The following is a 27,828-nucleotide window of genomic DNA, read 5'->3' as shown; positions in this document are numbered from 1 at the left end:
ATAAATTGTTGCCTCAGGGACGCAGTTTCACTGCACTGTGTTATTTTGTGTGAATGGTTACCAGTCATATTGGTAGAATTACTTCCTTCCAAACTGTGAAGGGAGCATTTGCAGCATGTCTGTGCAATGGAAAAGACACGCCAGATAAAATTGCCAATTGTGTGACACCTCATAAAATCTGTCATTTGCATTCTGCCTCTGTCCTGGGAGTTGAATTCTTTGATTTGACATTTGAGGTATCTGATTACCCAACTGCAAAGTAGAAATTTAGTTGTCGAAGTTTTTTATATTTGTGCTGAGATTTCAGGAGAGGTAGATCTAATTATCCACTCCATCATTTTTCTATAGCTTTACTGTTTAGTGAAAAAAGGATACATTTTATAGAATCTGTCTATCAGAAATAAAATGAAACTAAATTGTTAAACATTGTCTTCCTTTATTTTCAGAATTCTACCACTTTATACATACATGATGTGCTTATTTATTGGAATGTGTTCACTTATTCCCTGGAAGTCTTTGGGAGAAAATGCAAAGTCCCAGTTGGATAACTGCAAGAGATCCTGGTGGACAAACCTGTTGTTTCTTAACAATTTTGTTATGATTGAACAACGTGTAGGTTCTGTCTCTACAGAAACGGTTACATGTTTCTTATTTACATGCCATTTATAACATACAAGATAACCTAGTGTATAATCTTGGGCTTCCATTGTTATTTAAGTCAAATTACTTATGCTGTATCTGTGAATGTGTTGTTAAATAGATCCAGAGCTATAACTATTAGGAAAGATAATGCCCTGGATTTATATCCGCATGGTGAGTGGCAAAGTGTTGGGGTACAGTTAAAATTGGAAAATGCAGTATGCAATTCTAATCAACCTAATTACATGCTGCCGCTTTCAGAGAAACTGGTTTTATCTTGTGTGGATATTGAAATTGAATTCCTAAAATGCTATTGATGCTCTAATTTAAATCAATGATTGACTTGCCGGTTTTCTAGGGCCTGGAAAGTCTGAAAAACAAAAGAGAATAGTTATTTGCCAGCTCCAGCAGGTCACTGTATCATAGAACCATATAAACTAAAAGCAATAGTAAGCCATTCAGCCCTTTGAGTCTGTTCTGCAATTCAATAAAATCAAGCTGATTCTGTTTTCTCCCAAAATCCTTGATGCCTTTAAAATCTAAAAATATATCCACCTTTTTCTTGAATATATTCAATGACTTGGCCTCCTTTTGCAATATAGAATTCTCAGGTTCACTGCTTTTTTTTGATTGAAGAATTATTTTCCTCATCTCAGTGCTAAATGGCCTACCATGTATGCTGAGGCTGGGACCTTGGCTCTAGACTGGCCAAATAGAAAAAAACAATCTCTCTCGACCTAATCTGTCCAGCCCTGTTGCAATGTTATACATTTCAATCAGATCCATCTTTCAATCTCCTAAATTCCAGTGAATGCAGTAGAACCAATCTCTCGTCATACAACAGACTTACCATCCCTGGTATAACTTAATGAACTTCCACTACACTATTTCAATGTCAAGTGCATCCTTCCTTCGTTAGGAAGACCAAAACTTCACATACTTGTCGAGGTGTGGTCTCACCAAGGCCCTGTGTCCTTACCCTACACGGACTGAGGTGACCACATCTCACCACACTTTATGCACTGATCTCCAGCCTTCTAACCACCCTCACCTTGGCCTCTGTTTGCCCCTTACTTCTGGGTTTGATTGTCTAACTTTCCCGTTCCAAAAATCTAAATTCCTAAATTTCTATTGTTAACAGTCTCTTGTCAAGCTGATCAATGACTGAACATTAGATTTTATTGTATTCAGCAATGACTTTGTGACATCATCAGTGTTGGATGCTCCATGATCTGCAGTGCCATCCTTGGACCCTCCCCAGTCCCTGATGGGTACTGGAGCCAATGGTTCAATGAATGGTGAATATATTGTTAGAATGAACATGAGGTGTGTTGAAGAAAGAGACATTAGATTATAAGTGATACAATGCCCCAATTTTAATGGTCACCAACAGTGCTCATAAGGAAGCTGTCCACAAAATTTTAGCCGATGCTTTCATCTAGACTTCCTGCAATCAGTTTTAAGCAAAAAAACAACAACAGAGAAGCATGGCACAGGAACAGGCCCTTGGCCCTCCAAGTCAGTGCTGACCATCATACCCTGACTAAACTAAAAACAAACCTTCTGCTCTTATTCAGCCCGTACCTCTCTATTCTCTCCCTATTCATAAGGCCATAAGACCATAAGACATAGGAGTAGAAGTAAGGCCATTTGACCCATCAAGTCCACTCTGCCATTTAAATCATGGCTGATGGGCATTTCAACACCACTTCCCTGCACTCTCTCCAGAGCCCTTGATTCCTTCTGAGATCAAGAATTTGTCGATCGCTGCCTTGAAGGCATCCAACGTCCCGGCCTCCACTGCACTTCATGGCAATGAATTCCACAAGCCCACCACTCTCTGGCTGAAGAAATGTCGTCTCATTTCAGTTTTAAATTTACCCCCTCTAATTTTAAGGCTGCGCCCACGGGTCCTAGTCTCCCTGCCTAACGGAAACAACTTCCTAGCATCCACCCCTTCTAAACCACACATTATCTTGTAAGTTTCTATTAGATCTCCCCTCAACCTTCTAAACTCGAATGAGTACAATCCCAGGATCCTTAGCTGTTCACCATACGTTAAACCTACCATTCCAGGGATCATCCGTGTGAATCTCCGCTGGACACGCTCCAGGGCTATTATGTCCTTCCTGAGGTGTGGGGCCTAAAATTGGACACAGTATTCTAAATGGGGCCTAACTAGAGCCTTATAAAGCCTCAGAAGCACATCGCTGCTTTTATATTCCAACCATCTTGAGATAAACGACAACATTACATTCGCTTTCTTAATTACGGACTCTACCTGCAAGTTAACCTTTAGAGAATCTTGGACCAACACTCCCAGATCCCTTTGCACTTCTGATTTGCGAATTTTCTCACCGTTTAGAAAATAGTCCATGCCTGTATTCTTTTTTCCAAAGTGCAAAACCTCACATTTACTCACGTTGAATTTCATCAGCCATTTCCTGGACCACTCTCCTAAACTGCCTAAATCTTTCTGCAGCTTCCCCACCTCCTCAGTACTACCTGCGTGTTCACCTATCTTTGTATCATCGGCAAACTTCACCAGAATGCCCCCAGTCCCCTCATCCAGATCATTAATGTATAAGGTGAATAGCTGTGGCCCCAAAACTGAACCCTGTGGGACACCACTCATCACCAGTTGCCATTCCGAAAAAGAGCCTTTTATCCCAACTCTCTGCGTTCTGTCAGACAGCCAATCCTCAATCCAAGCCAGTAGTTCACCTCGAACACCATAGGCCCTCACCTTGCTCAGCAGCCTCCCGTGAGGCACTGTATCAAAGGCCTTTTGGAAGTCTAGATAGATAGCATTTACTGGGTTTCCCTGGTCTAACATACTTGTTACCTCTTCAAAGAATTCTAACAGGTTTGTCAGGCATGACCTCCCCTTACTAAAACCATGCTGACTTGTTTTAATCTGACCCTGCACTTCCAGGAATTTAGAAATCTCATCCTTCATGTAACCATCCAGATGCCTCTTAAATTTTGCTAAAGTGCCTGCTTCCACAACCGCTTCTGGTAGTGCATTCCAGGCTCCTACCACTCCCTGTGTGAAAAACTTCCCTTGCATATCTCGCTTAAACTTTTGGAGTCTCACTTTGAACCTCTGCCCCCTTGTAATTGAAACTTCAATCTTCGTAAAATGCCTCTGACTATCCACCCTGCTTTTGCCTCTTATAATTTTCAGGCCTCTATCAGGTCTCCTTTCAGTCACTGTCTTTCCAGTGAAAACAATCCTAGTCTTTTTAACCATTCCTCATAGTCAATGCCCTCAAGACCAGGCAACATCCTGGTGAACACTCTCTGCACCATCTCCAAAGCTTCCACGTCCTTCCGGTAATGTGGGCACCAAAAGTGTATACAATACTCCAAATGTGGTGGAACAAGGGTTATATATAGCTGCAACAAGTTTTACCATCTCTTGCCACCCAGAGAGTGATGGATAGATGGAATGCTCTGCCTTAGAAGGCAGTGGAGGCCAACTGTCTGGATACTTTCAAGAAAGAGATAGATAGAGCTCTTAAAGATAGTGGAATCAAGGGCTATGCGGATAAGGCAGGAACAGGATACTGATTGTGGATGACCAGCCATGATCATAATGAATAGTGGTGCTGGCTCGAAGGGCTGAATGGCCTACTCCAGCACCTTTTGTCTATTGTCTATTGTATTCCATGCCCTGGCTAATGATATGCCTTCTTAATCACTTTAGCCTTCTGCGTTCCCACTTTTAGGGAACTGTGGGCCTGTATACCCAGATCCATCTGTATGTTAATGTTCCTAAGGGTTCTGCTATTTACAGTAGAATTCACACCTAAATTTGGTCCTCTAAAATGCATCACCTTGCATATGTCCGAATTAATCTCCATCTGCCATTTCTGTAACTAAGTTCCTATTGTATCCTTTCACAATTGTTGGCACTATCAGCAACTCCACCAATCTTTGTGTCATCTGCAAACTTACTAATCACCCCACTCACATTTTCCTCCAGATCACTTATACATACTACAAAAACAATACAGGACCCAAGACTGATCTTTGTGGAACACCATGAGTTACCAGCCTCCATTCTAAAAAACACCCTTCCACTGCTATCCTCCTTCCATGACCAAGCCAGTTTTATATCCATCTAGCAAGGCCACCCCGAATCCCATGTGATTTTAGTTTTTATACCAATCTGCCACATGGAACTTTATAGAATGCCTGACTAAAGTTCATCTTGACTACATCCATAGCTCTTCCCTCATCAATTATCATTGTCACTTCTAAAAACATGACCTTCTGCATATGAAACCATGCTACCTGTCACCAACTAGTCCATTTCTTCCAAATGTGCATGTATCATGTCCCTCAGTATCTTTTCCAAGAGCTTCTCCACCACAGATGTCAGACTCACCGGTCTATAATTTACTGAATTATCCCTGCTTCCTTTCTTAAACAAGGGAACGATATTGGCTAATTTCCAGTCCTCTGGAACCTCGCCTGTGGTCAATGAGGATGTGAAGAATCTGCTAATGCCCCAACTATTTCTTCCCTTGCCTCTCACAGAAATGTGCAATAGATACCATCTGGCCCTGGGGACTTGGCTACCTCAATGCAATTTAAGATACCCAAAACCTGTTCCTTCAATATATTGACATTCTCTAGAGTATTCACACACTCATCCCTGACCTCAACATAACTTGGTGAAGACTGATACAAAGTACTCATTAAGGATCTCTCCCACTTCCTGTGGCTCTATGGATAACTTGCCTCGTTTGTCCTTAAGGGGGCCTAGTCTTTCCCTTGCTACCCTCTTTCTTCTAATCTATGCATAAAAAGCCTTGTGATTCCCCTTGAACCTGTTTGCTAACTTGATATTGTCTCTAGGGAGTTATTTTTGATTTTTACAGCACAATTTCTGTCTAGTTCATTGGTTCTGTCAGAATTTGACCTCAAGTCCTTGAAAGAGTGTCACAGGCACACTACTGAATGACCATGCATTTTACCACCTCATGGTGATCCCCCACAGCCTGGTTAGGCTAGAGCTCTAATCATGCTGACAAGTCTTAATGCTCTTCATCTTCCTTTAATCTCAGTTGAAGTTCAATGATATCCCCGACGGTATTTGCTTGTAGCCCGAGTTGGTATCAAGACATGCTTTCTGTAGACAATACAAATAGGTCTACAGGAATACTATCTGACAGGATTTCTAAGATTTTCTGGAAGCGCCCAGAGAGATGGCCTCAAATTGCTGTACGAGAGGAGCAGAAAGTTTCCTCTGAAATCTTTGGTGCTGGCTACCTTGAGCTAGAGACTTGGACATTAGTCCCCAACTTTAATTCTTCACTGTGCTCAAATTCCACTCCAAATATGATGGAGGATTTTTGGCTAGGACATTCTGTGAAATTAAAGAAACCATTGCAGATTTAACATGACATAATTTACCAAGAAAAAAATATGTTTGCAGTGTATGGGTTGGACATGGTATCTTGCAAACGACTTCCAGTTCTACATCACAACACCGCTTTTCGTCTTTCTACTGTACAGGTAAGTTTTATTCTTGAGTGGTATGCGGTTTCTATTATTAAGAAAAAAATTGAACGCTCAGTGGTTGTTACATTTTGCTCCCTGATTTCCTGATTGCACACCTCTAAGTTGATGGATTTTGAGCACCAAATCAGATATTGGAGTGTTGATCTCAGTTACTTTCCAGAGCTCTATTTACTTAATGTTGGCAATCTCTGGATCACTTTAAGCCTATAGAAGTAACTTGTCAGGGGAGGCAAAACAAATCATTCATAAGGAGTGCTTATAGACTGTCTATATTCAGGGGATGGGCAAAGTTATTATATGGAGCTGCTTAGAGGTGGCTCGGTGGCTCAGTGGTCAGCACTACTGCCTCACAGCACCAGGGGCCTGGGTTTGATTCCACTCTCGGGTGTCTACGTGGAGTTCATACTTTCTCCCTGGGTTTCCTTCAGGTGCTCCAGTTTCCTTTGCAAGCCTAAAGATGTGGAGGTTAGGTGCATTGGCTACGCTGAATTGCCCACAGTATCCAGGGATGTGCAGGCTGGGTGAATTAGTCAAGGTAAATGCAAGGTTACAGGGATGGGGTGGTTCTGCGTGTGATGCTGTTTGGGGGATCAGTATGGACTCGATGGGCCAATGGCCTGCTTCCACACTGTGGCGATTCTAAAAATCCAGGAGCCATGGTTCTTGGGTCGATTTTCTAATAAGTATGGACACAGATTAAAGAAACAAAACATTCAAAGGTAGGAAACAGAAGTGCAGAAACTTAATGAGACAGTGGAGATGTTGGCTGTTGGTTTGAGAGTTGGTCAATGCATCTCTCCTGCCACAAATTTTTAGGATGCCCTACTCCAATGTGCACCACCCAGGACTTGGCATGCCTGTTCTGTGCCTCCCTTGGGACTGTATCTACTCTTCCTAATGTTGGATCCCTTGCCTTTGAGCCCTCTCATCTCCTTGGAAGCTCTCAAGCAGCACAGCAGATGTTTGTTCTATTCCCTGTGTTGTGAGACCTTCCCACAGCTGGTTTAATACCAAAAATGGGAGAATGAGCCCTCAAGGCATTAAATATTAACCGAAAATTGGCATTAGAAGGTCATCCATGAAGGCAGTGGGATCCCACTCATCCATCTTCATGTCTGTTTAAATAGTCACGATGGGGGAGAGTGCAAGATTTGCCACAATTAGTTCTGTTGTAAATTTCTGAAATACGTTTTCATGAACAAGTCTTTCTCAAGAAATCCTTGGTGCTAATGTTAAATTATTCTGTGGAATTTCTTCACAAACTCCAAGAGGTCACAGGAATAATCAAATGGTGATAAAATATTGGGTGATTGGTTGGAAATCGGGCTGAGGGTTTTGATGCTGATTCAGAGGGAGGGTCTGGGAAAATTATCTTTGTTCACTTGATTAGAATTCGTATGATTTGACCTTGAAAGAATTTTTTCACGGTGTCAATCAGTGATGGAAAATAACTGTCTTTGCCATTGCTCACCAGGTTGAGTAGGATCCTCTTACGCTGAAGATCAGACATATTAACTTTTCTGTCTGTGTCCAGGAATAGGTTGTTCATGATTGCCCTTGCAGGATTTCTGTTGTTGACTTGTTTCATTGCCACTGCTTTGATCTCCTGGTTCTTCAAACTGCCAATAGGACTTCACTTTGATTCCAGGTAAGTATAGAATCTAATATACTGTTATCGACCTAAGAGTTCATTCTGGACAGATATACACCTAGATATTACTGTCAAAACATTGAAGGATTAAATGTTTGATGAGATGATATGACATTCCTTCATTTGCTAATCAAAGTGATATTCTGTTTGTTTCTTAAGCTATTTTAAAATTTATTTAGAGCTGGTCCTGCTCTGCTTTCAGATCTCTGTAAAACCACACCACTGGGCAGCAGGACAGGATCTGAGATAATTCTTGGCTAATGTGTCCAACAAAGTAGCAGAAGGATGAACATCGTACAAATGCATTTAACCACTCAGATCAGCAACAATCATTTCCAGGAAATAATCTGAAGCCATAGTCAACATAGGGCAGGGTTAAATGAATAAACAATCCTACAAATTAAGAACAGGCAAAGACCATTCTGCCCCTCAAACCTGCTCCACATTCAAATGATCATGGCTGATCTGATTATGTCACGCTTCCATCTCCCACAAATAACCTTTCACCCCTTGGTGATGAAGAATCTATCTTACCCATTGCTAAAAGATTTTCCAGACTCTGCTACCACTGTTTTTGGAGGATATTTTGGAGTCACTTGATACATACCTCATGTACGAGCTTTTGCTGTCCAGTTTATTCAAATGAGCTGAATTTTTAAGCCCTGATAGGGATAGCTAGGTGTAGAAACTTGTGTTACTTGTCAGCTAGTTCCGAGGCACCATCCTGCTGTCTGCCATTTTCCTGAAGACAGGATGAAGGGTGGGAATGGTGAGGCTACTGAATGACCACGTAAGGTGGGAAAGAGGGCAACACCTGGAGGTGACATCCTACGACAGGAGGAATATCAAAATCTCAGAATATAACTATTTCTCTAGGGAACCCACCAATGTTGCACCAGAATTTAGATCTTAAAACATTCTGTAAAAGCTCTTCTTTATTGATGTGTCCAGTTCTGGTTATAATGATGAGAGAATGAGAGTGGGGTTGGGGTGGGGTGGGGGGATGCGGGTGGGAGAGATAGAGAGAGAGAGAGAGGGAGAGAGAGAGAACTAAGCCTTTGATGGGATTCAAAGGGGATTTATGCCACTAATTCCTTGTATCATGAACTCAAAATGTGAAGAATGGCTGAAGAATCCTTGGCCATTTATTTAGTTCTGAAAGGAAATGGCTGAGAAATCATTTCACAGAGTGAATAAGAAATAAAATCTTATGGAAGGTGTAAATCTTGAAAATGACATCAAATGACATAATAGTGTGCCATGAGGACACAGGATCAATCTTGAAGCCATGCATACATGATGATATTGAAAGTTTGAACGAAACGAATCTGGATGTTCCCATCGTGAATTGACAACGTTGTTTTAATATCCATTCAGGTTTTCTTACTAAATATGACTTTATATTTGTCTTCAGACTGCTTACACATGAAGTGTACAATGTACAATACTATACAAAGCCTTATTGCCGTTATGGTCCATTTTTAATTGGAATTATGTTGGGCATTTTATTGCATCACAGAGAAACATCTTTGCTGAAAACCAAGGTACTTAGTTTAAGACAAATGAGGTGAAAAACATTAGGAATTGACATTAATGCTGTGTTTGTGTGGTGGCAATGAACTGAAAGCATATATCTGTTTGTAAAGAATTTGGATATTCTTTGTAAGCAAATCACGTAAAGCTAACCTATAATTGGATATATTTTAAAGCTTAGACAAAAACAGAAATTGCTGGAAAAGCTCAGCAGGTCTGGCAGCATTTGTGGGTAGAAATCAGAATTAATGTTTCAGGTCAAGTGACCATTCCTAAGAACTCAAGAGTTTGATTTTGGAGATAAATCAGAACTCTTGAGTGCTTAGGAAAGGGTTGCTTGACCTGAAATGTCAACTCTGATTTCTCTTCACAGATACTACCAGACCTGCTGAGCTTTTCCAGCAACTTCTGTTTTTTTTTCTGATTTACAATGTCTGCAGTTCTTTCTGTTTGTATTCTAAAGCTTTCTGGTTATATGATGTATACAATCCAGGTAGACTAGCAGTTTTGAGAATGCAGTCTCAGGGCTTGGCACAATACTGTAATCCCCCTTCTAGCATTTACAAAACAGGGTTCCAGTAACTTAATGTGTTATGGCATCCTGCAGTAAACCCTCTAAATATCAATAAAAATTGCAAACAGTAAGTTTGCTGCCTGGATATTGCTGTTCTGCCTAAAATAAAACATGTGGGCATATAGCAGCTAACTCACTAATTTGATGAAATGCCTGGATCATTTTAAATTTAAAAATGTCACTGGGCAGGATGTAACTCTTCAATTTTGTTTACTTTCCTACATATTTGTTATTTTATCAATATTTCTTTGGTCATTGATCCTCTGACCTCTACTCAGTTCCAAATGAGTTCCACACTACTCCCACAGTTCATGTATATCCATTCAGTTTCCATAGTGGTCACAGCATCAAATTGCTAAAGCCACCAATACTAGTCTCTGTGATCATTACATTGGAATGCTACCCTTCCTTGTCTCCTTAGGTTTCACCACAAACCACCATCGCCTTTCCTGTATTGCCAACAAATTTGCCATTGCATGGTCAAACACCTACTCATTCTCTTGAAAGAGAAAATTACAGAAATCAAAGTGGGCAAAAATGGGCCATCATGGCATGCGTCCCAAGCTACTAACGTAAGTCAGAGGTTAGGTAGTAACATGCTGACAGTAGGATCCATTTAGAATCCTGATAGTCACCATTCATGACTCCATATACTTAAACACAGTGATAATGGGAACTGCAGATGCTGGAGAATGCAAAATAACAAAAGTGTGGAGCTGGGTGAACACAGCAGGCCAAGCAGGATCTCAGGAGCACAAAAGCTGACATTCTGGTGAAGGGTCTAGGCCCTAAACGTCAGCTTTTGTCTTAAACACAGCACCCATTTTAGCAATTACTAATATCCTCTCTGACCTATGAAAGATCCATTGAACAATATATTATCTTTAAAGACCTCATTTGTAGAATAGCCTATCTCTGCCCTGGCAACATTTTCCAGTTGAATGTAGCAGAATATAGATACACTGGAGAGTTGGGCAGATAAATGGCAGATGGAGTTCAATCCGGGCAAATGCGAGGTGATGCATTTTGGAAGATCTAATTCAGGGGTGAACTATACAGTAAATGGAAAAGTCCGAGGGAAAATTGATGAACAGAGAGATCTGGGTGTTCAGGTCCATTGTTCCCTGAAGGTGGCAACGCAGGTCGATAGGGTGGTCAAGAAGGCATACGGCATGCTTTCCTTCATCGGACGGGGTATTGAGTACAAGAGTTGGCAGGTCATGTTACAGTTGTATAGGACTTTGGTTCGGCCACATTTGGAGTACTGTGTGCAGTTCTGGTCGCCACATTACCAAAAAGATGTGGGCGCTTTGGAGAGGGTGCAGAGGAGGTTCATCAAGGTGTTGCCTGGTATGGAGGGTGCTAGCTATGGAGAGAGGTTGAGTAGATTACGATTATTTTCATTAGAAAGACAGAGATTGAGGGGGGACCTGATTGAGGGGTATAGACAGGGTGGATAGCAAGAAGACTTTTCCCAGAGTGGGGGACTCAATTAATGGGGGTCATGAGTTCAAAGTGAGAGGAGGAAAGTTTAAGGGACATCTGCGTGGGAAGTTCTTTACGCAGAGGGTGGTGGGTGCCTGGAACGCGTTGCCAGCGGAGGTGGTAGACGCAGACACGTTAGCGTCTTTTAAGATATATCTGGACAGGTACATGGATGGGCAGGGAGCAAATGGACACAGACCCTTAGAAAATAGATGACAGGTTAGACAGAGGATCTCGATCAGCACAGGCTTGGAGGGCCGCAGGGCTTGTTCCTATGCTGTAATTTTCTTTGTTCTTTGCTCTTTGTACCCCGCATGTACACTTGGATCCCCAAATCTGGTTTTCTGTGTAAGTCTTCTCCCCCTGCTCCTGCAATAGCACTAGAATCTTCAACTGCTTCTGTCACTTCTGGAGCTCTTACCTAAACCTTTCCATTTCACAACCTCCCTATGCACTTTCCTGAAATCGTCCTTGTGATCAAACCTTCAGTGATCTGCTCTAATATTCTCATAAAGGCTCATCGTTCTTCTTTGTAATGTTCCACTGCATGTTGACTTCTGTTCAATGGAAATTATCATTACTGCTTATTAACAACAGTGAATTATTTCCTTTCTAGGCTTCTGTTCTTGCTGGTTGGCTGTGCTGTCTGGCGACAATGACTGCTGTGATAGCATTTGGATATGCACTGGATGACTCAATTGAATACTACTCTGTTCTTCCTGTGCTGTACCAGGCACTTCACAGATCGGTATGGGCTGCTGCAGTAGGGTGGATCATACTTGCATGTGAAGAAGGATATGCAGGTATAGTTCTTGAGTAGCTGTGAATTTCAAACAGCCCTTTTACAATTGTCAAATCCCAGACTAGGCTTTTCAAAGATGCGTTCAGATTTTCTCTTTTGACAACATCTGTGACTCCCTGCAAGGCAATCTGGCAGAGACCTTTACTCCAAAGGAACAAGAGTGAGTCCATCTCAATGATACTGATACGCCTTCTGGCAATTATATTGAGTTGCGAACAGAATTGAGAACAGCATGCATTGATAAAGCACTTCACTGCAAAATATATCTGAAAGAAATATTTCAGAGTCAAAGCCAAGTAGATCAGAAGAAATAATTAAAATTTTTCTGAAATTTATGGGGCAAGTTGTAAAAGCACTAGGGTTTTAAGGAAGGAATTTTCAAGCACAGGCTCAGTGTATTAAAAGCAGAGTTCAGGGAAGTCTGTTTAGAAGTAAGTTACAATGTGACGATAGGGCATCGACATGAAGGGTGTTGAAAAACCACATTGATTGACTGATACCCAATCTCGGATGAGATACAATCTCCTCCATCTAAAAACTGCAAAGACTGAGGCCATTTTTAAGTGCAGCTAGCTCTGTGGGCTTGGACTGATAATTGTGCCTATCCAATTGATCAACCATTGTGGATTGTAACACAACTTTCTAAGAGTTACTGAACCACAATCAAGACCAGTAATGTTAGGGATTTCCATTTTCCTAGTTCAGACATGTTGAGGGTAATCTCTTCCCATGTTGGCTGTGACCTTCCAAAACCAAACATTAAACCTCATAGTGATAATGGGAACAGCAGATGCTGGAGAATCCAAGATAACAAAGTTTGGAGCTGGATGAACACAGCAGGCCAAGCAGCATCTCAGGAGCACAAAAGCTGACATTTCGGGCCTAGACCCTTCATCCTTTTTTTAAATTTTTCAATTGTTTTATTTACAAAAGTTTTAAAATATCTCTGCAGCCACAAAATGTCTGAACTGTGCTTTTCTCAGCTTCAGCTCCTAGCACCATCTGTGCTGTCTGTTCTCTTTTTGTTTGCTCTGAATCCACACCCAATCATAATCAGTCCAGCACAGGGATACAGACCAGGCTCAAGTAATCAAACACAGAATAACTGAACACTACATTTCACAAAGGAGAGGCCTTTTTTTTTGTACAGTTTGTCTACAAACAGCATGTTCTGATCCGTTTTTTTTACACCTAACAAACACAATGATTTGAAGCAGCCGTCCCTTTGACTTCCAGACTTTCTGCGCCCTCTGCCTGCAGTTTGGAATGGGCCCATCTTATTCCTGGACAATTAGACTCCAGACCACAAATTACAGCTTTTTAATTCATTCATGGGACGAGGGTGTCACTGGCCAGGCAGCATTTATTGCTTATCATAAATTTCCCAGAGGGCTGTTGAGAGCCAACCACATGGCTGTGGGTCTGGAGTCGCGTGTAGGCGAGACCAGGTAAGGATGGCAGTTTCCTTCCCTGAAAGAACGTTAATGAACCAGGTGAGTTTTTCCAACAATTGACATTGGATTCATGGTCACCATTAAACTCTTAATTCCAGACTTTTTTCTATTGAAAGATGAAGGGTCTAGGCCCGAAATGTCAGCTTTTGTGGTCCTGAGGTGCTGCTTGGCCTGCTGTGTTCATCCAGCTCGACACTTTGTTATATTAAACCTCATAGTGTTCTGGATTGTCTTCAGAAATATAGTAACAGAACCAATTGCACCTGTCTTTCTACCCTAAAGTTTACATCAAGTAGATTCTAAGAAGGTGGTGAATTAACACAATCATCCATAAATCCTATCAGGCTACACAGATTATACCAGAATCTGAAGTCAATCTCTCTAATTGATAGAGTTTACAATGGTGGCAGCTATGCTATGTTTCACTACAAAGAAGCTCTAACTATCTGCAGTGACCTATGCACTGACAGCCATCATCAGGACAGTGAAAGGTTAGAAAACAGTTTTAAAGTAGAATAATTTTATGAGAAGTTGTTGTATTCATAAGATGTTTTTTCTCAGAAAATATGGTTTAAATACATTTTTAAAAAAGAAACATGAATCAATAAGAAATATGCTAATCACCTGCCCTATTAGGGAAAACAGTTTCTCATCAGTTGTTAGATGGGAGCTGAGCAATGTGCACAAATGTGGTACCTGTCACAAGCAGATTATACCTAGAAAACAGCCAATATCTGATACATTCCACTTCTATGTAAACTTCTGCTGACTGCCCACAGCCTTTATTGTCAGCTTTAAAGTCACACCCTGTTTTGGACTCTTTGTGATGGTAAAGAATGGAGCTTGTGTGAACTCCATAAACTGACTGTGTAGTGCAAAGGCTTTAATAAAATGACAGGATTACTTCATTAATGAATGGGCATGTTTTAGTTGGTTTTTTTTTCTAATTCACTAAGATGTGTGCAAATTAGGACTTCCATAGTGCAGGTGAGGAATTCTAATAGCTTGTCACTTGCAGGAACATGTGTAATGCAAAAACAAATAGGTGCAGTAATCCAATCAATCACTCTTTACTTTTATGATACAATCCTGTCAGAGACTAATATTTTTATCTGGTTAAAGTGCACAAATGGAAATGAAAGGCACTTAGAGAATGAAAATATGAGATTTCACAGTTTTGAACAAACCAAACTTTACTACACAATGTTAGGTAAGTAAGATTATTTACTATGTCTGTATGTGGATGCATATAAATCTCAGATTAAACAATTGGCATTAACTTCAGGCAATTATTGAATAGCAGACATGTTGTAGCCTAGCACCCCAATGATTGGAGTTTAAATGGTTAATACAACCAAAGCTGAATCTACCTAACATTACCGGTAACGAGTCACCAAATCTCATTACAACTTTGTCGCCTATGTAGCCATTTCCAATTCTCATTTTCGAAGTGTTAGTCTCTAGAACGTGATTTTTTTTGGTTTGATTTCTTCCAATGAGAATGCATTCCATTGAGTTTCCAAGTCTGCATTCTGGGACCCATCAGCAAAACATTTTTGAAAATGTTAGAATTCTTCATGGCAATACCTCTACCAATCAGACTCCACTTGCCGACCAATCAGCACTCTCCTCTCTTGCACTATCAATGTTGGTTTGCCTATGAATTTGTATTCTTGTGAAATGTCCTGTTAAAAAGTTAAAAGTTAAAGAGCTTTGACAATATGTCTTTTTCAGTAATCCTCAAGTTCTGTGCTATCAAACTACTTATTTAACAAATATTTAATTGTTTTCCAAGTTTTTTTTAGCTGTATTATTTGTTTGTAATTCTTTAACAAACTGCAATGCCTGTTTCTTTCAATGAAAAATCAAGGTGAACAGTCAAAACCTCTAGTATAGGAGAACAGCAAAGCTAAAAAGATGAGGAGAAATAAAGTAGCAAATTGAGAAATAGGCATGTTAAAATTTGAATGTCTGTAACTTGTTAAATAAAAAAGGAGAAGCTGAAAAACGGAAGTTGAATAATTCTGAAACCCTTAGAAAGACTTAAACCAAAGTCTTCAATGGCAATCCGAGAAGGAGAAAGAGTTCTTGACATGGCACATTTGAAAGTTAGGTATAACATGAAAGGAAAGCGCAGATGAGCAATAACTATAGTAAAATAAATTAAGTTAAGATAGAAACATGAGAGAGAGAGAGAGAGAGTTGAAAGACCAATTAATTGTCAACTTGCAATTCTTGCATCTTATCAAAGAGAATTGTGTTAAAATGACCACAGACACAAAGTGAGTATTCAACTTGGGATAAATTTTGGCTTCATTTCTTCTTCATGCATGGCACATGCACAAAATACAAATTCTGAAGATGATGATAATATGTTACGTACTTTTATCACACGAATATCTTCAGTTTGGATGACTGGATTCTTATTTATTCAAAGGAGGGAGCCGTTAAGATGGATATGAAGATTTCATACCACTAAAAGCATATTCCCTTTGTCAAAGCAGTGCAGTGGCTGCAGAATTAAAGGACGCTTTCATTTTAAAAGGAAGTGGATAACCCCCACAAAGGAGTAATAGGGCTATTAGGTCGTCAATCAAGATTAAGGCACGGGGTGGCTCGGTGGCTCAGGGGTTAGTACTACTGCTTCACAGCACCAGGGACCTGGGTTCAATTCCAGCCTTGGGTGACTGTATGTGTGGAGTTTGCACATTCTCCCCATATCTGTGTGGGTTTCTTTTGCATGCTCCGACTTCTTCCCACAGTCTAAAGATGTGCAGGTTAGGTGGATTGGCCATGCTAAATTGTCTATAATGTCCAGGGATCTGTAGGTTGGGTGAATTCACCAGGGTAGGTGTGGAGTTACAGCGATAGCATAGAGGTCTGGGTCGGGGTGGCTTGCTCTTCAGAGGGATGGTATGGACTCAATGGGCTGAATGGCCTGCTTCTACACTGTACAGATTCTAACATTCTATGAAATCCGCAAGATTAGAGGCACCGCCAAGTGAAATGAGGTCCGTTCCAAGCATCCTCAGTGAATCTTGCTCTTGGAATTCCTGGTGTTGGCAAAAGCAATTGTCTCAAAGCAGCTGAGGACCATGTCTCAAACCATGTGAAAGGAAACAATATTAACAAGTGCTTCTGCTTTGGATTGCCAACCAATGACATCACCTGGAAAATAGACAATAGAATTGGACATTCCCACCAAGAATAGAAGGCCAACATGTACTGCCTCAGGTAGAAGAGGGCTAATGACACTACAAAATTGTGTTTCAAGAAGAGTCAGCATAACAGGAGAAGCGGGAAGAAAATCTAAGGTAGAAGAAATGAAAAAAAAATAGAAGACTTGGGACCTTATTTTGCCAAACATTCTGCAAAGTTAACTCTAATCTCATCTTGCCTTGACTAACAAGGGAGTCAATAGTTGGCAGCATGGTGGCTCAGTGGTTAGCACTGCTGCTTCAGGGACCTGGGTTCGATTCCACCCTCAGGCGACTGTGTGCAGTTTGCACATTCTCCCTGTGTCTGCGTGGGTTTCCTCCAAATGCTCCAGTTTCCTCCCACAGTTCAAAAATGTGCAGGCTAGGTGTATTGGCCATGCTAAATTGCCCGTGGTGTTCAGGGATGTGTAGATTAGGTAGGTTTATAGAGGGATGGATCTGGGTGGGATGGTCTGAAGGTTGGTGCGGACTTGTTGGTCTGAAGGACCTGTTTCCACACTGTAGGGTTCTATGATTGATTGATTGAGTAGCAGAGGTAGGCGGGAAGTGGAATTGAGGCCGTAATCAGATCAGGCATGATATTATTGAATAGCAAAGTAAGCCTGAGGAGCCAAATGACCTATTCTTGCTCCTACTTCATATGGTTCTTATTTATCTTCAATCATTCGGAATACTTTCAAGCTGGGACGGGTTTGGTTAACTCACTTGGCTGGACAGCTGGTTTGCAATGCAGAGTGATGTCAACAGTGTGGCTACAATTCCACAACCTAGCTAAGGTCACCCAGAAGGACTTTCCTGCTCAATTTTGCCCCTCGTCTGAGATGTTATGACCCTCAGGTTAAACCACCACCAGTTGTCTCTCTCTAATGAGAGCAGGTCTCTGGCCCTCATGACAACTTTAATTCAATTTGGAAATAAATTACATTTTTCAATAAGGGATGAAAATCAGTGTGTGTAATTGGTAGCCTACTGTTCATTGAAACCCTGTGCTAAATTCTGTACAATATTGTAATTGATTTTTTTTAAGTTAATTTTCCCCTTAGGTTTTATTCAGAGTTTGCTATCCAGCAAGTTATGGATCCCACTAGCCAATCTCAGTTATGCGTGTTTTCTAATACATCCTGCTCTCATTGAATTGTACAATGGGCTGCAAGAGACACTCCTTCATTACACAGACATCAACATGGTGAGTAATCCCAGAATTTCCCTTCATTTAATTCTAGGAATATTCAAGCATAGTCATTATGGGCCTGCAGCAGAACAAGACAAAGGCTGGGTGAGTCCCATGCATGTATTGTTGGAAATTTGGTTCAAAGTGGAAATATAGTACAAAGGCAGATAAAGATACTTTAACAAGGGTTTTCTGGAAGAAGTAAACTCTTCAGAGTGAAAGGTAAGTGGGAGATTTCAAAAGGTGTGGATTGAGACGCCAATGTATAATGAGTAGTGATGGAATGAGGCCACAAATAACAGCATGAACCATGTGCAGAGAAAGAAGCTGATCAGTGAACAGGACTGGTGAACATTCCTAACCGTTAAAGTAAATGTAAGGTCTTCAGTTTCTGTTTAGGTCTCCAGTGTTTTTCTTTTCTTTTTCTTAAAAATAACTGCCCAAGTATTAACTTGATACAGGTGATTTTTTTTTCAGTTGTAAAAGTGAGATATTACAATGAAGTGCAAAGAGCAGGGACTCTTGAGTAATTAATTTATAATTAGAATTAGAATTACATTTTATTGTCACATATCCTCAAATACAGGGATACAGGAGTACTGTGAAAAACGTATAAGGTTGCTCTTCTCCAGCCCCATCTTAAGTACAGAGATATGTAGGTACAAACTCTTAAGTATAAAATAGAAAAAGTAAAAATAAAGCAAAAATTTCAACATTACAGTCCTTCCTAAGTGCTTAACTGTGGGACTGGATCTGAGGTCTTCCACCTGATGCTGAGACCATCATTAGCAAAAACAGTTGGCCAGACTCAGGTTCCTTCGCTGTGCCACCGCTGCCATGAGAATGAGCTGGGCTGATCTCGGCAATGCAGCCACCGCTGAAGCTGCAGGGTCCCACACTGGGCAGTGGGCCCAAACTTGCTTTCCTCCACCATCGCCAGAAGCACAATGTCAACTCCTTCGACACCACTGGGAACAAACTGTGCCTCCGATGTGCTGGACACCTTGGTACTATCCGAACTTGCCACAAAAGGTAAGTAAGGTCAATGTTAAAAATAAGCAGATAAAAAGGCAAAGGGAAAAGCGGGTAGAGTAGATGATCTTTGGGCTCCTGGGCTCAAGAGGCCACATACTTCGCAGATACTCTGTAACAATAGGGCGGCACGGTGGCTCAGTGGTTAGTACTGCAGCTTCATAGCACCAAGGACCCGTGTTCGATTCCAGCCTCAGGCGACTGTCTGTATGGAGTTTGCACATTCTCCCCGTGTCTGCTTGGTTTCTTCTGGGTGCTCCGGTTTCTTCCCACAGTCCATTGATGTGCATGCTAGATGGATTAGAAAGAACAAAGAAACCTACAACACAGGAACAGGCCCTGCGGCCCTCCAAGCCTGCGCCGATAAAGATCCTCTGTCTAACCTGTTATCTATTTTCTAACCATCTGTGTCCATTTGCTCCCTGCCCATCCATGTACCTGTCCAAATATATCTTAAAAGACGCTAACGTGTCTGCGTCTACCGCCTCCGCTGGCAACGCATTCCAGGCACCCACTACCCTCTGTGTAAAGAACTTTCCACACATATCTCCTTTTGGAGATTAGCCATGCTAAATTGCCTGTAGTGTTCAGGGGCATATGGGTTATAGGGGGATGGTTCTGGGTGGGATGCTCCAAGGGGCGGTGTGGACTTGTTGGGCCAAAGGGCCTTTTTCCACACTGTAGGGAATCTAATCTAATCTAGACAACCTAGTAATGTTCAAGATGCTCTTACTGACAGTTTGTAGCTGGCACGTGTTTTTGAAGCCAGATGCATTTGGTCTGGATCATATTGGTGTCCAGCAGTTTCCACATACTGCAGTAGCAGCACATTATCCATTCTATCATCACATGTTTTTGAAGCCACTTTGCCTACCCAAACAGACCATTGCACCCAATAAAGAGAAAGAGTGGTGCCAGCAGCTTGTTTCTGGGTTTGGGCCTGAGACCTTTCCCTCGCTGCACTATAAGTTAACTCAAATCCTATAGTGATGGTAGGATGGATGATGTGTTGCTATTGCAGTATGTGGAAGCTGCTGGACTCCAATGTGATCCAGAGCAAATACATCTGTAAGTGTTTTGAGCTCGAGGAACTTTGGATCTGATTTGACCTTGAGTCTGAGTTGCAGTCATGGTGCTACATCAGAGAAGGGAAAAGTGACCTGGACACTTCACTCCAGATGACAATCGTACCCCCCAAACTGGGTAATTCAAAACTGGTCTGTGATCAGGAACAGGAGAGTGTGACTGCAGGTGAGACAGATATAAGGGTTAGTATTGAGGAGACTTGAACCCTGCAAATGTCAAACTGTTTCAACAGGAAGATACAACGCGTCTCAACACACTTGACTTCCATTCCCTACAGTGTGGAAACAGGCCCTTCGGCCCAACAAGTCCACACTGCCCCTTTGTAGCATCCCATCCAGACCCATCCCCCTATAACCCACACACCCCTGAACACTACAGGCAATTTAGCATGGCCAATCCACCTAGCCTGCACATCTTTGGACTGTGGGAGGAAACCGGAACACCCGAAGGAAACCCACGCAGACACGGGGAGAATGTGCATCTCCACACAGACAGTCACCTGAGGCTGGAATTGAACCCGGGTCCCTGGCGCTGTGAGGCTGCAGTGCTAGCCACTGAGCCACCGTGCCGCCCCAACACCATACATTACCCAGTCACATTACCATACTTCAAGAACATATCTGAATTGACCACGACTCCTAGGCCGCTGGGCATCAGAGTGGCACACAAACCTATATCAAGCTATGCCACCTGCTAACAAGAACCAAAGACCCCTTACCCACTATGGACAGAACCAATGTAACGTACAAGATTTCATGCAAAGACTGCGACAAATGTTACATTGGACTGACAGGAAGGAAACTGGCGACAAGAATACAGGAATACCAACTAGCAACCAAAAGACACAACCAATACTCACTCATCTCCAAACACACAGGCAAGAAGGACCACTAGGTCAATTGGGACGTCAGGATCCGAGGACAAGCAAACAGAGACAAGCATGGGACTTCCTAGAGGCCTGGTTCTCCACCAAGAAGGCCATCCATAAACACATAGAATTAGACCCTATATACACAACACTGCAAAGAAAAAACAGAAATGAGATAATCAACTCCAACGGACCCCAGAATTTAAATTGGAAGCCGGAAAATGCAATGCTTTATCGGAGGCTGCACTGATAATGTTACCCAGGAGGGTAGTGAATGTTTGCAAAGTAATGAACCAGCTCGGCGAGTGAACCAACCACGACATCGACAACCCAAGCTACAAATCTACTTAAGAATATTAGTTAAATGATTCTTGTAAGGATGAGAGGGGAAGCTGCAGTGAGGTTAAGCTTGCTGATCATCAGAGGGAATCATTTAAGTAGAGGGAATGAAATAGGAATATCATTGTGGTAGGAGACAGTACAATCATGGCACAATGTAATTCGGAGATAATTACTGTTTCCGTCTGTCTTGAGCGCGATCCTGAAGGCTGCGTTGCTTTGTCAGTGCCAGCATTAAGGATACTTTTTGGGCTGGAGAAGAACTTGAAGAGAGGAAGGGAAGGACCCAATAGTTATTGTCCATGTTGTTACCAATGACATTAATAGAATTAAGAAGGAGGTCCTGGTGAAAGATTTTGAACAATTATGAGCTAAATTAGAAAGGGCGGCATGACGGCTCAGTGGTTAGCACTGCTGGCTCGCAAGCACCAGGGACCTGGGTTAAATTCCGCCTTCGAGTGACTGTCTGTATGGAGTTGTACATTCTTCCCGGGTCTGTGTTGGTTCCAGCTGGGTGCCCTAGTTTCCTCCCACAGTCCAAAAGTGCGCAGGTTCGGTAGATTGGTCATGCTAAATTGCCTTTTGTGTTCAGAGGTGTGCAGACTAGATGTGTTAGCCAAAGGAAATGAACGGATAGGGTAGGGGGATGGGTCTGGGTGGGCTGCTCTTCAGAGGTAACAAGGTGTGGAACTGGATGAACACAGCAGGCCAAGCAGATCTTTAGAGGTTTGGTTGGTGTGGACCCTTTGGGCCGAATAGCCTGTTTCCACACTGCAGGTGTTCTGCGGAGAACCTCGAAGGCAATAAACTCTGGATTACTACCTGAGCCACAGACAAAATGGGATAGAGCAGATCAAGTCAAGGAATTAACTACGTGCCTCGATGATTGGTATGAGTGGGTGGGTTTTTGTTCATGGAGTTCTGGCACCGGTACTGGGCTGAGAGTGAGCTGCTCTTGTGAGATAGGATTGAACCAAAAAGGAAAATTTAGGGAGCAAGAGAAAAAAAATTCATGCCCTCGAACCAACAACTAATGTTTCAGCCTGACATTGTGTCAGTAATTTTGCCACAGAATCAGAACATTTTGGCTTCAAGCTCCATTCCGGAGACTTGAGCACAAGATCTAGATTGGTACTTGTATAGTACTGAGGGAATGCCGCACTGTCAGAGGGTCAGTGTTGAGGGAGTGCCATACTGTTGGAGGGTCAGTACTGAGGCAGTGCTGCACAGTCAGAGGGCAGTATTGAGAGAGTGCTGCACTGTATGAGGGTCAGTGCTGAGGGAATGCCACATTTCAGAGCGTCAGTACTGAAGGAACACTGCACTGTCAGAAGGTCAGTGCTGAGGAAGTGCCGTACTGTCAGAGGGTCAGAATGGAGGTAGTGCCACACTGTTGGAGGGTCAGTACCGAGGGACTGCTACACTATAAGAGAGTCAGTAATGAAGAAATGCTGCACCATCAGAGGGTCAGTCCTCAGGAAGTACTGCATTGTCGGAGCGTCAGTACAGAGGGAATGCTGCACTTCAAGAAGGTAATTACTGAGAGAGAGATAACGGGAACTGCAGATGCTGGAGAATCTGAGATAACAAAGTGTGGAGCTGGATGAACACAGCAAGCCAAGCAGCATCTTAGGAGCAGGAAAGCTGACATTTCAGGCCTAGACCCTTCATTCATTTTTTCTGATGAAGGGTCCTGGCCCGAAATGTCAGCTTTTGTGCTCCTAAGATGCTCTTGTCCTGCTGTGTTCATCCAGCTCCACATTTTGTCATCTGGATAATTACTGAGGGAGTGTTGCAATGCTCAAGGTGCTTTCTTCAACATGCAGAGGCCCCAGTAGATGTGAAAAATCTCTCAAATTTATTTGACAACAAATTGGCAGTTTTCCTGATGCCTTGGTTCATCAATCACTGCAACAAAAGCAGGTTGAGCTGATTGGTGATTGGTGCCCTTGCTGGGCATAAATTACAGCAACGACTACATTTCAAAAGTAGTTTGTTGACTGCAAAACACCTTGAGATATCCCGAGGTTGTGAGAGATGGTATTTAATTACAACTTGTTTATTTGTTTCCAATAATTTTGTTTATAAAGTATGGGGACATTGAGTGAGAGCAATATTCTGTTTACCTGCACCCCTCTCAATGTAAATGAGCATTAAATGTAGACTGTATAATAATAATATTAATTTGAACAATGACCATTCTTTTGATTTTTAAAACATGTTAATTTCTAAGCAATTAAAGAAAAGTTTATCAGGATATATGATAAATTCCTGATAAATTTGGATCTGGATTGTTGATTTGATTCGCACAACTTCCCCTGATATCGGTATCAGGGGTAAAATTTTTCAACTCAAATGGCATTCAGTGCAACTTGCCTTTTCACAGTCTTTTGCACTAGCTGTAAAGTCATTGTACTACCCATTAAACTGGTTACACCCTTGAGGTAAAGAAATCACCCCTCGAAATTTCCCTAATTCCTGCAACTTCATCTTCTGCAACTTTTCAAAGAGTCCCCAGACTTAAAGTTGGACCTTTCAGCGGAAAGACCATACTGGGTACGTTATGAATTTTAAAAAATAATGAATAACCTATAATACCCCAAAATAAATAGAATATTATTTTATACATTTTTGAAAATAATTTTCAGTAATTTAAAAGCAGGTTACACACAGCAGGTGTTTTGACATTGTGATTTGCAATGTTTATTATGAGCCCATTTGCAGTTATAATCCAAATGTCTCAATGTTACCACTCATATGTATGAAGAGATATTATTTAAAGACAATGCTGATTTAAATTATGTTTTAAAATGCTGCCATATTATGCTGGTTGACAGTTAGTTTGTTTACTGTGATATTTAAATAAATTTGAGTTGACATAAACATTTTGTGGGTGGGTAGAGATACGATATTGTTTCTAAAACAGGTACAATTTTGAATGAAAAACTTACTCCAGGGTTACAGGTTTATAAGTTTGAAGTTTTGAAAACAAAATCATCCTAGACCTATGACCCTCAGTGTTACGTAATGCCTGGATAAAAGCTATTCCTTTCAGTAGGTTTTTCTAATATTTTGTATCATGAATATCCTCAGAGCTGCATTTTCATCATTGTTGGATTTGCAATCAGGGTTTTCACTTCTCATCCAGTAAAATTACAATGACAGAGTTGGCACAGTGCTGAATGAATTCCAAACTTAATAATCAATGCACTACATGGACATTAATGTATTGGGAGAGTCATTTTTTTCAAAAGGAATGACTAATTATACAACTTTTATGCCAATAATATTTTCCTCTTCTTTCCTCTTCCTAGCTTTACCTCTTCATAGGTCATACAGTTTTGGCACACATTCTAGGACTGGTGCTATGTATACTCATTGAAAATCCTGTTCAAATGTTAAGAAAATACTTCTGATGATTCAGTTCTACAGAGCTCCAATCATGTCTTCAGTACATCCTCACCTGAAGATCCAACTTTTTGATTTTGTCTTCAAGGCTGTGATGGACTGAAATATTGAATCTTCAAGGCCCAACTTTTAAAGAAGATCTAAATCTTTGATGGCATAGGCAAAGATAATTTTTAACACTTCTTGTACTCTTGACACTGTTTAAGAAAAGGTGATCACAAGGTATATTTAGCACGAGGTTCATGTCTTAGCCCTGGTCTTATTGTCTTAGAACAGTTCTGCTTGAGATGTATGTCACTCATTTGAATTTATTTGTTAATGCAACACAGCTGAGGATTGATTTTTATGTATGTGACTTGTTAATGGCGATTTTCTTTAAAATTTACTGCATGAAAAACTTTTTAATAAGCTTTGAATAATAGCCTTATGGAAACCACTCGTAAATAAAATTGCTGCTTTAGATGTAGAAACATGGATATTGAGAAACTGATTCCTGTTCATTGGGCATTTGATACTGTTACTCAAAAAGCACATGTCATATATGTGTGTGTACATAAGTGGATATATATGCTACAGTTATAAGTAATGAAATCAGGCCAAACAGCTTCACAGGTATACGAATGTAGTTCTACCCTTTCATGAAGTTTACTCCAGATGAATACTTCCTCAAATTATTTCCCAATAGGATTCCAATTTCATAGATCATAGAAAATCCCTAAAGCGTAGAAGCAGGTTGTTCGGCCCATCGAGCCCACTCTGACCCTCCAAAGAGCATTCCACCCTGACCAATGGGTCGGCCCTCTCCCCGTAACCCTGCATTTCCCATAGCAGATCTACCCAGACTGCACATTTCTAGACATTATGTGCAATTTAGAACTGTCAATCCATCTAACCTGTACATCTTTGGTCTGTGAGAGAAAACTGAAGCGCCCAAAGGAAACCCACCCAGAATGGGGAGAATATGCATAGAACAGAGAACAATACAGCGCAGAACAGGCCCTTCGGCCCTCGATATTGCGCCGACCTGTGAACTAATCTAAGTCCCTCCCCCTACACTATCCCATCATTATCCATATGCTTTTCCAAGGACTGTTTAAATGCCCCTAATGTGGCTGAGTTAATTACATTGGCAGGCAGGGCATTCCACACCCCTACCACTCTCTGAGTAAAGAGCCTGCCTCTGACATCTGTCTTAAATCTATCATCCCTCAATTTGTCCCCTTGTACAAGCTGAAGTCATCATCCTCGAGATGATACTGCAAACTCCACACAGACAGCTACCTGAAGACAGTTACCCGAGACAGTTACCTCGAACCAAGTGTGAGGCAACAGTTTTAACCCTTCAAAATTAACGCAATTCCAGACGCCAAGAAAAACAAAACAACATAAAACATGATAGTAATATTTAGCATGTAATTATTAAAGCTTTGTATGATGAGGAAGGAGAGATCACATCCAGAGTAAAACATGTCCGAGTAAGCATATAGTTTGGGAAATTTAGAGACAACATGGGAATTCAATGCAGAGGGGAAAAGTGGTGCTTTTTTCTTGTTTCTTTTTGGCTCACAGTTTGTAAGGTTTTTTTTTATTAACTGGACAAATTGAAGATCAGGATTAAGGGCCAGCACAAAACATCACAGGAAAACTGTAAGTTCATTGAAAGCTCATAACTACTAACTTGATGATCTATTATAGATTGCTTTCAGATTAAAGGTAAGTGGGGGAAATATTTACAGGCTACAAACTAAAAGACAAATATAAAAGTTTTAAAAATAAAATTAAGAACTAAGTAATTAAAATAGAGATGCTGGGTTAGTCGATGTTTTGTATCTGCATGATGTGGCAGTTGGTGGACCCCATTGTGGTTCACAGTGACCACATCTATACTGTCGGTGTTGGTTGCTTGAGGAACTCCAGCTCAGAATTTGCTGAAATCTGGGCTTCAAACAGTGTGACACATCAGGGTCAAAATCAAAAGTTATAGTCCAACAGGATTATTTAAAATCGCAAGCTTTCAGAGTGCTGTTCCATCACCAGGTGGATGCCATGACCTGGTGTTGCGTGACTTTTGACTTTGTCCACCCTAGTCCAACACCGCCATCTCCACATCACACATCAGGAAGTGGGAGAGTTACCTGGCCGGTGTTTCAGGAGGCCTGTTAGATTAACTACCTTGAATTTGGTCACTCATCAGGGACAGGAGGATGTGACCACCAGCGAGGCATGTAGAGGGATCCAGGAGGTACTGCTGAAGGACACTCACCCTGAAGCTTGTCTAACAGGTTTGAGATTATTTCTCCCTGTGTGCCTGAGAGTGGGTTTGTAGGGAGGATTAGCAAACTGACCGTAGCACCATGGCATTGGAAGCCATTCAAGAGGGGAGAGAAAAGAGATGTAGTTGTAATCAGGGATAGTATAGCCAGGGGAATAGACACTGTTCAGTGTGGCCAGGATTGAGAGTCCCAAATGCTGTGTTGCCGGCCTCGTCCCTGGATTCAGGATATCTTATCTGAGCTGCAGAGGAACATGGAGTGGGAGGGGAAAGATCCAACTGGTGTGGTACACGTAGGTTCCAGCAATACAGGTAGAAAGAAGAAAGAGGTTCTATTGAATGAATATGAACAACTGGAAGCTAAATTAAAAAGCAGAGCCAAAAAGGTCATAATCTCCAGATAATGATTACAGACGGGGACTACTTTGGAAATAGCGACCACAATTCCATAAGTTTTAAAATACTCATGGACAAGGATAGGAGTGGTCCTAAAGGAAGAGTACTAAACTGGGGGAAGGCTGACTATACCAAGATTCGGCAGGATCTGAGGAATGTAGATTGGGAGAAACTGCTTGAAGGTAAATCCACATTTGATATGTGGGAGGCTTTTAAGGAGAGGTTGATTAGCGTGCAGGAGAGACATGTTCCTGTGAAAATGAGGAACAGAAAAGACAAGATTAGGGAGCCATGGATGACAGGTGAAATTGTAAGACTAGCCAAGAGAAAAAAGGAAGCATACATGAGGTCTAGGCGACTGAAGACAG

The 27,828-nt window shown here is 41.5% G+C and overlaps 1 protein-coding gene across 1 annotated transcript in view; it reads left to right on the top strand.

Moving 5' to 3' along the window:
• Nucleotides 1-25,142, top strand: part of oacyl (O-acyltransferase like) — a 58,971-nt gene extending 33,829 nt beyond the window's left edge. The window contains exons 10-16 of the mRNA XM_048540047.2: nucleotides 447-612; nucleotides 6,086-6,165; nucleotides 7,706-7,819; nucleotides 9,237-9,366; nucleotides 12,031-12,217; nucleotides 17,932-18,074; nucleotides 24,699-25,142. Coding sequence (XP_048396004.1) covers nucleotides 447-612; nucleotides 6,086-6,165; nucleotides 7,706-7,819; nucleotides 9,237-9,366; nucleotides 12,031-12,217; nucleotides 17,932-18,074; nucleotides 24,699-24,800 — 922 coding nt within the window. The 3' untranslated portion in view covers nucleotides 24,801-25,142. The remainder of the gene's footprint in view (nucleotides 1-446; nucleotides 613-6,085; nucleotides 6,166-7,705; nucleotides 7,820-9,236; nucleotides 9,367-12,030; nucleotides 12,218-17,931; nucleotides 18,075-24,698) is intronic.
• Nucleotides 25,143-27,828: the final 2,686 nt, after the last annotated feature.

Source organism: Stegostoma tigrinum, chromosome 1 (assembly GCF_030684315.1).
Source record: "Stegostoma tigrinum isolate sSteTig4 chromosome 1, sSteTig4.hap1, whole genome shotgun sequence".
NCBI classification, from domain to species: Eukaryota; Metazoa; Chordata; class Chondrichthyes; order Orectolobiformes; family Stegostomatidae; genus Stegostoma; species Stegostoma tigrinum.
This window is presented reverse-complemented; position numbering and strand designations above follow the sequence as displayed.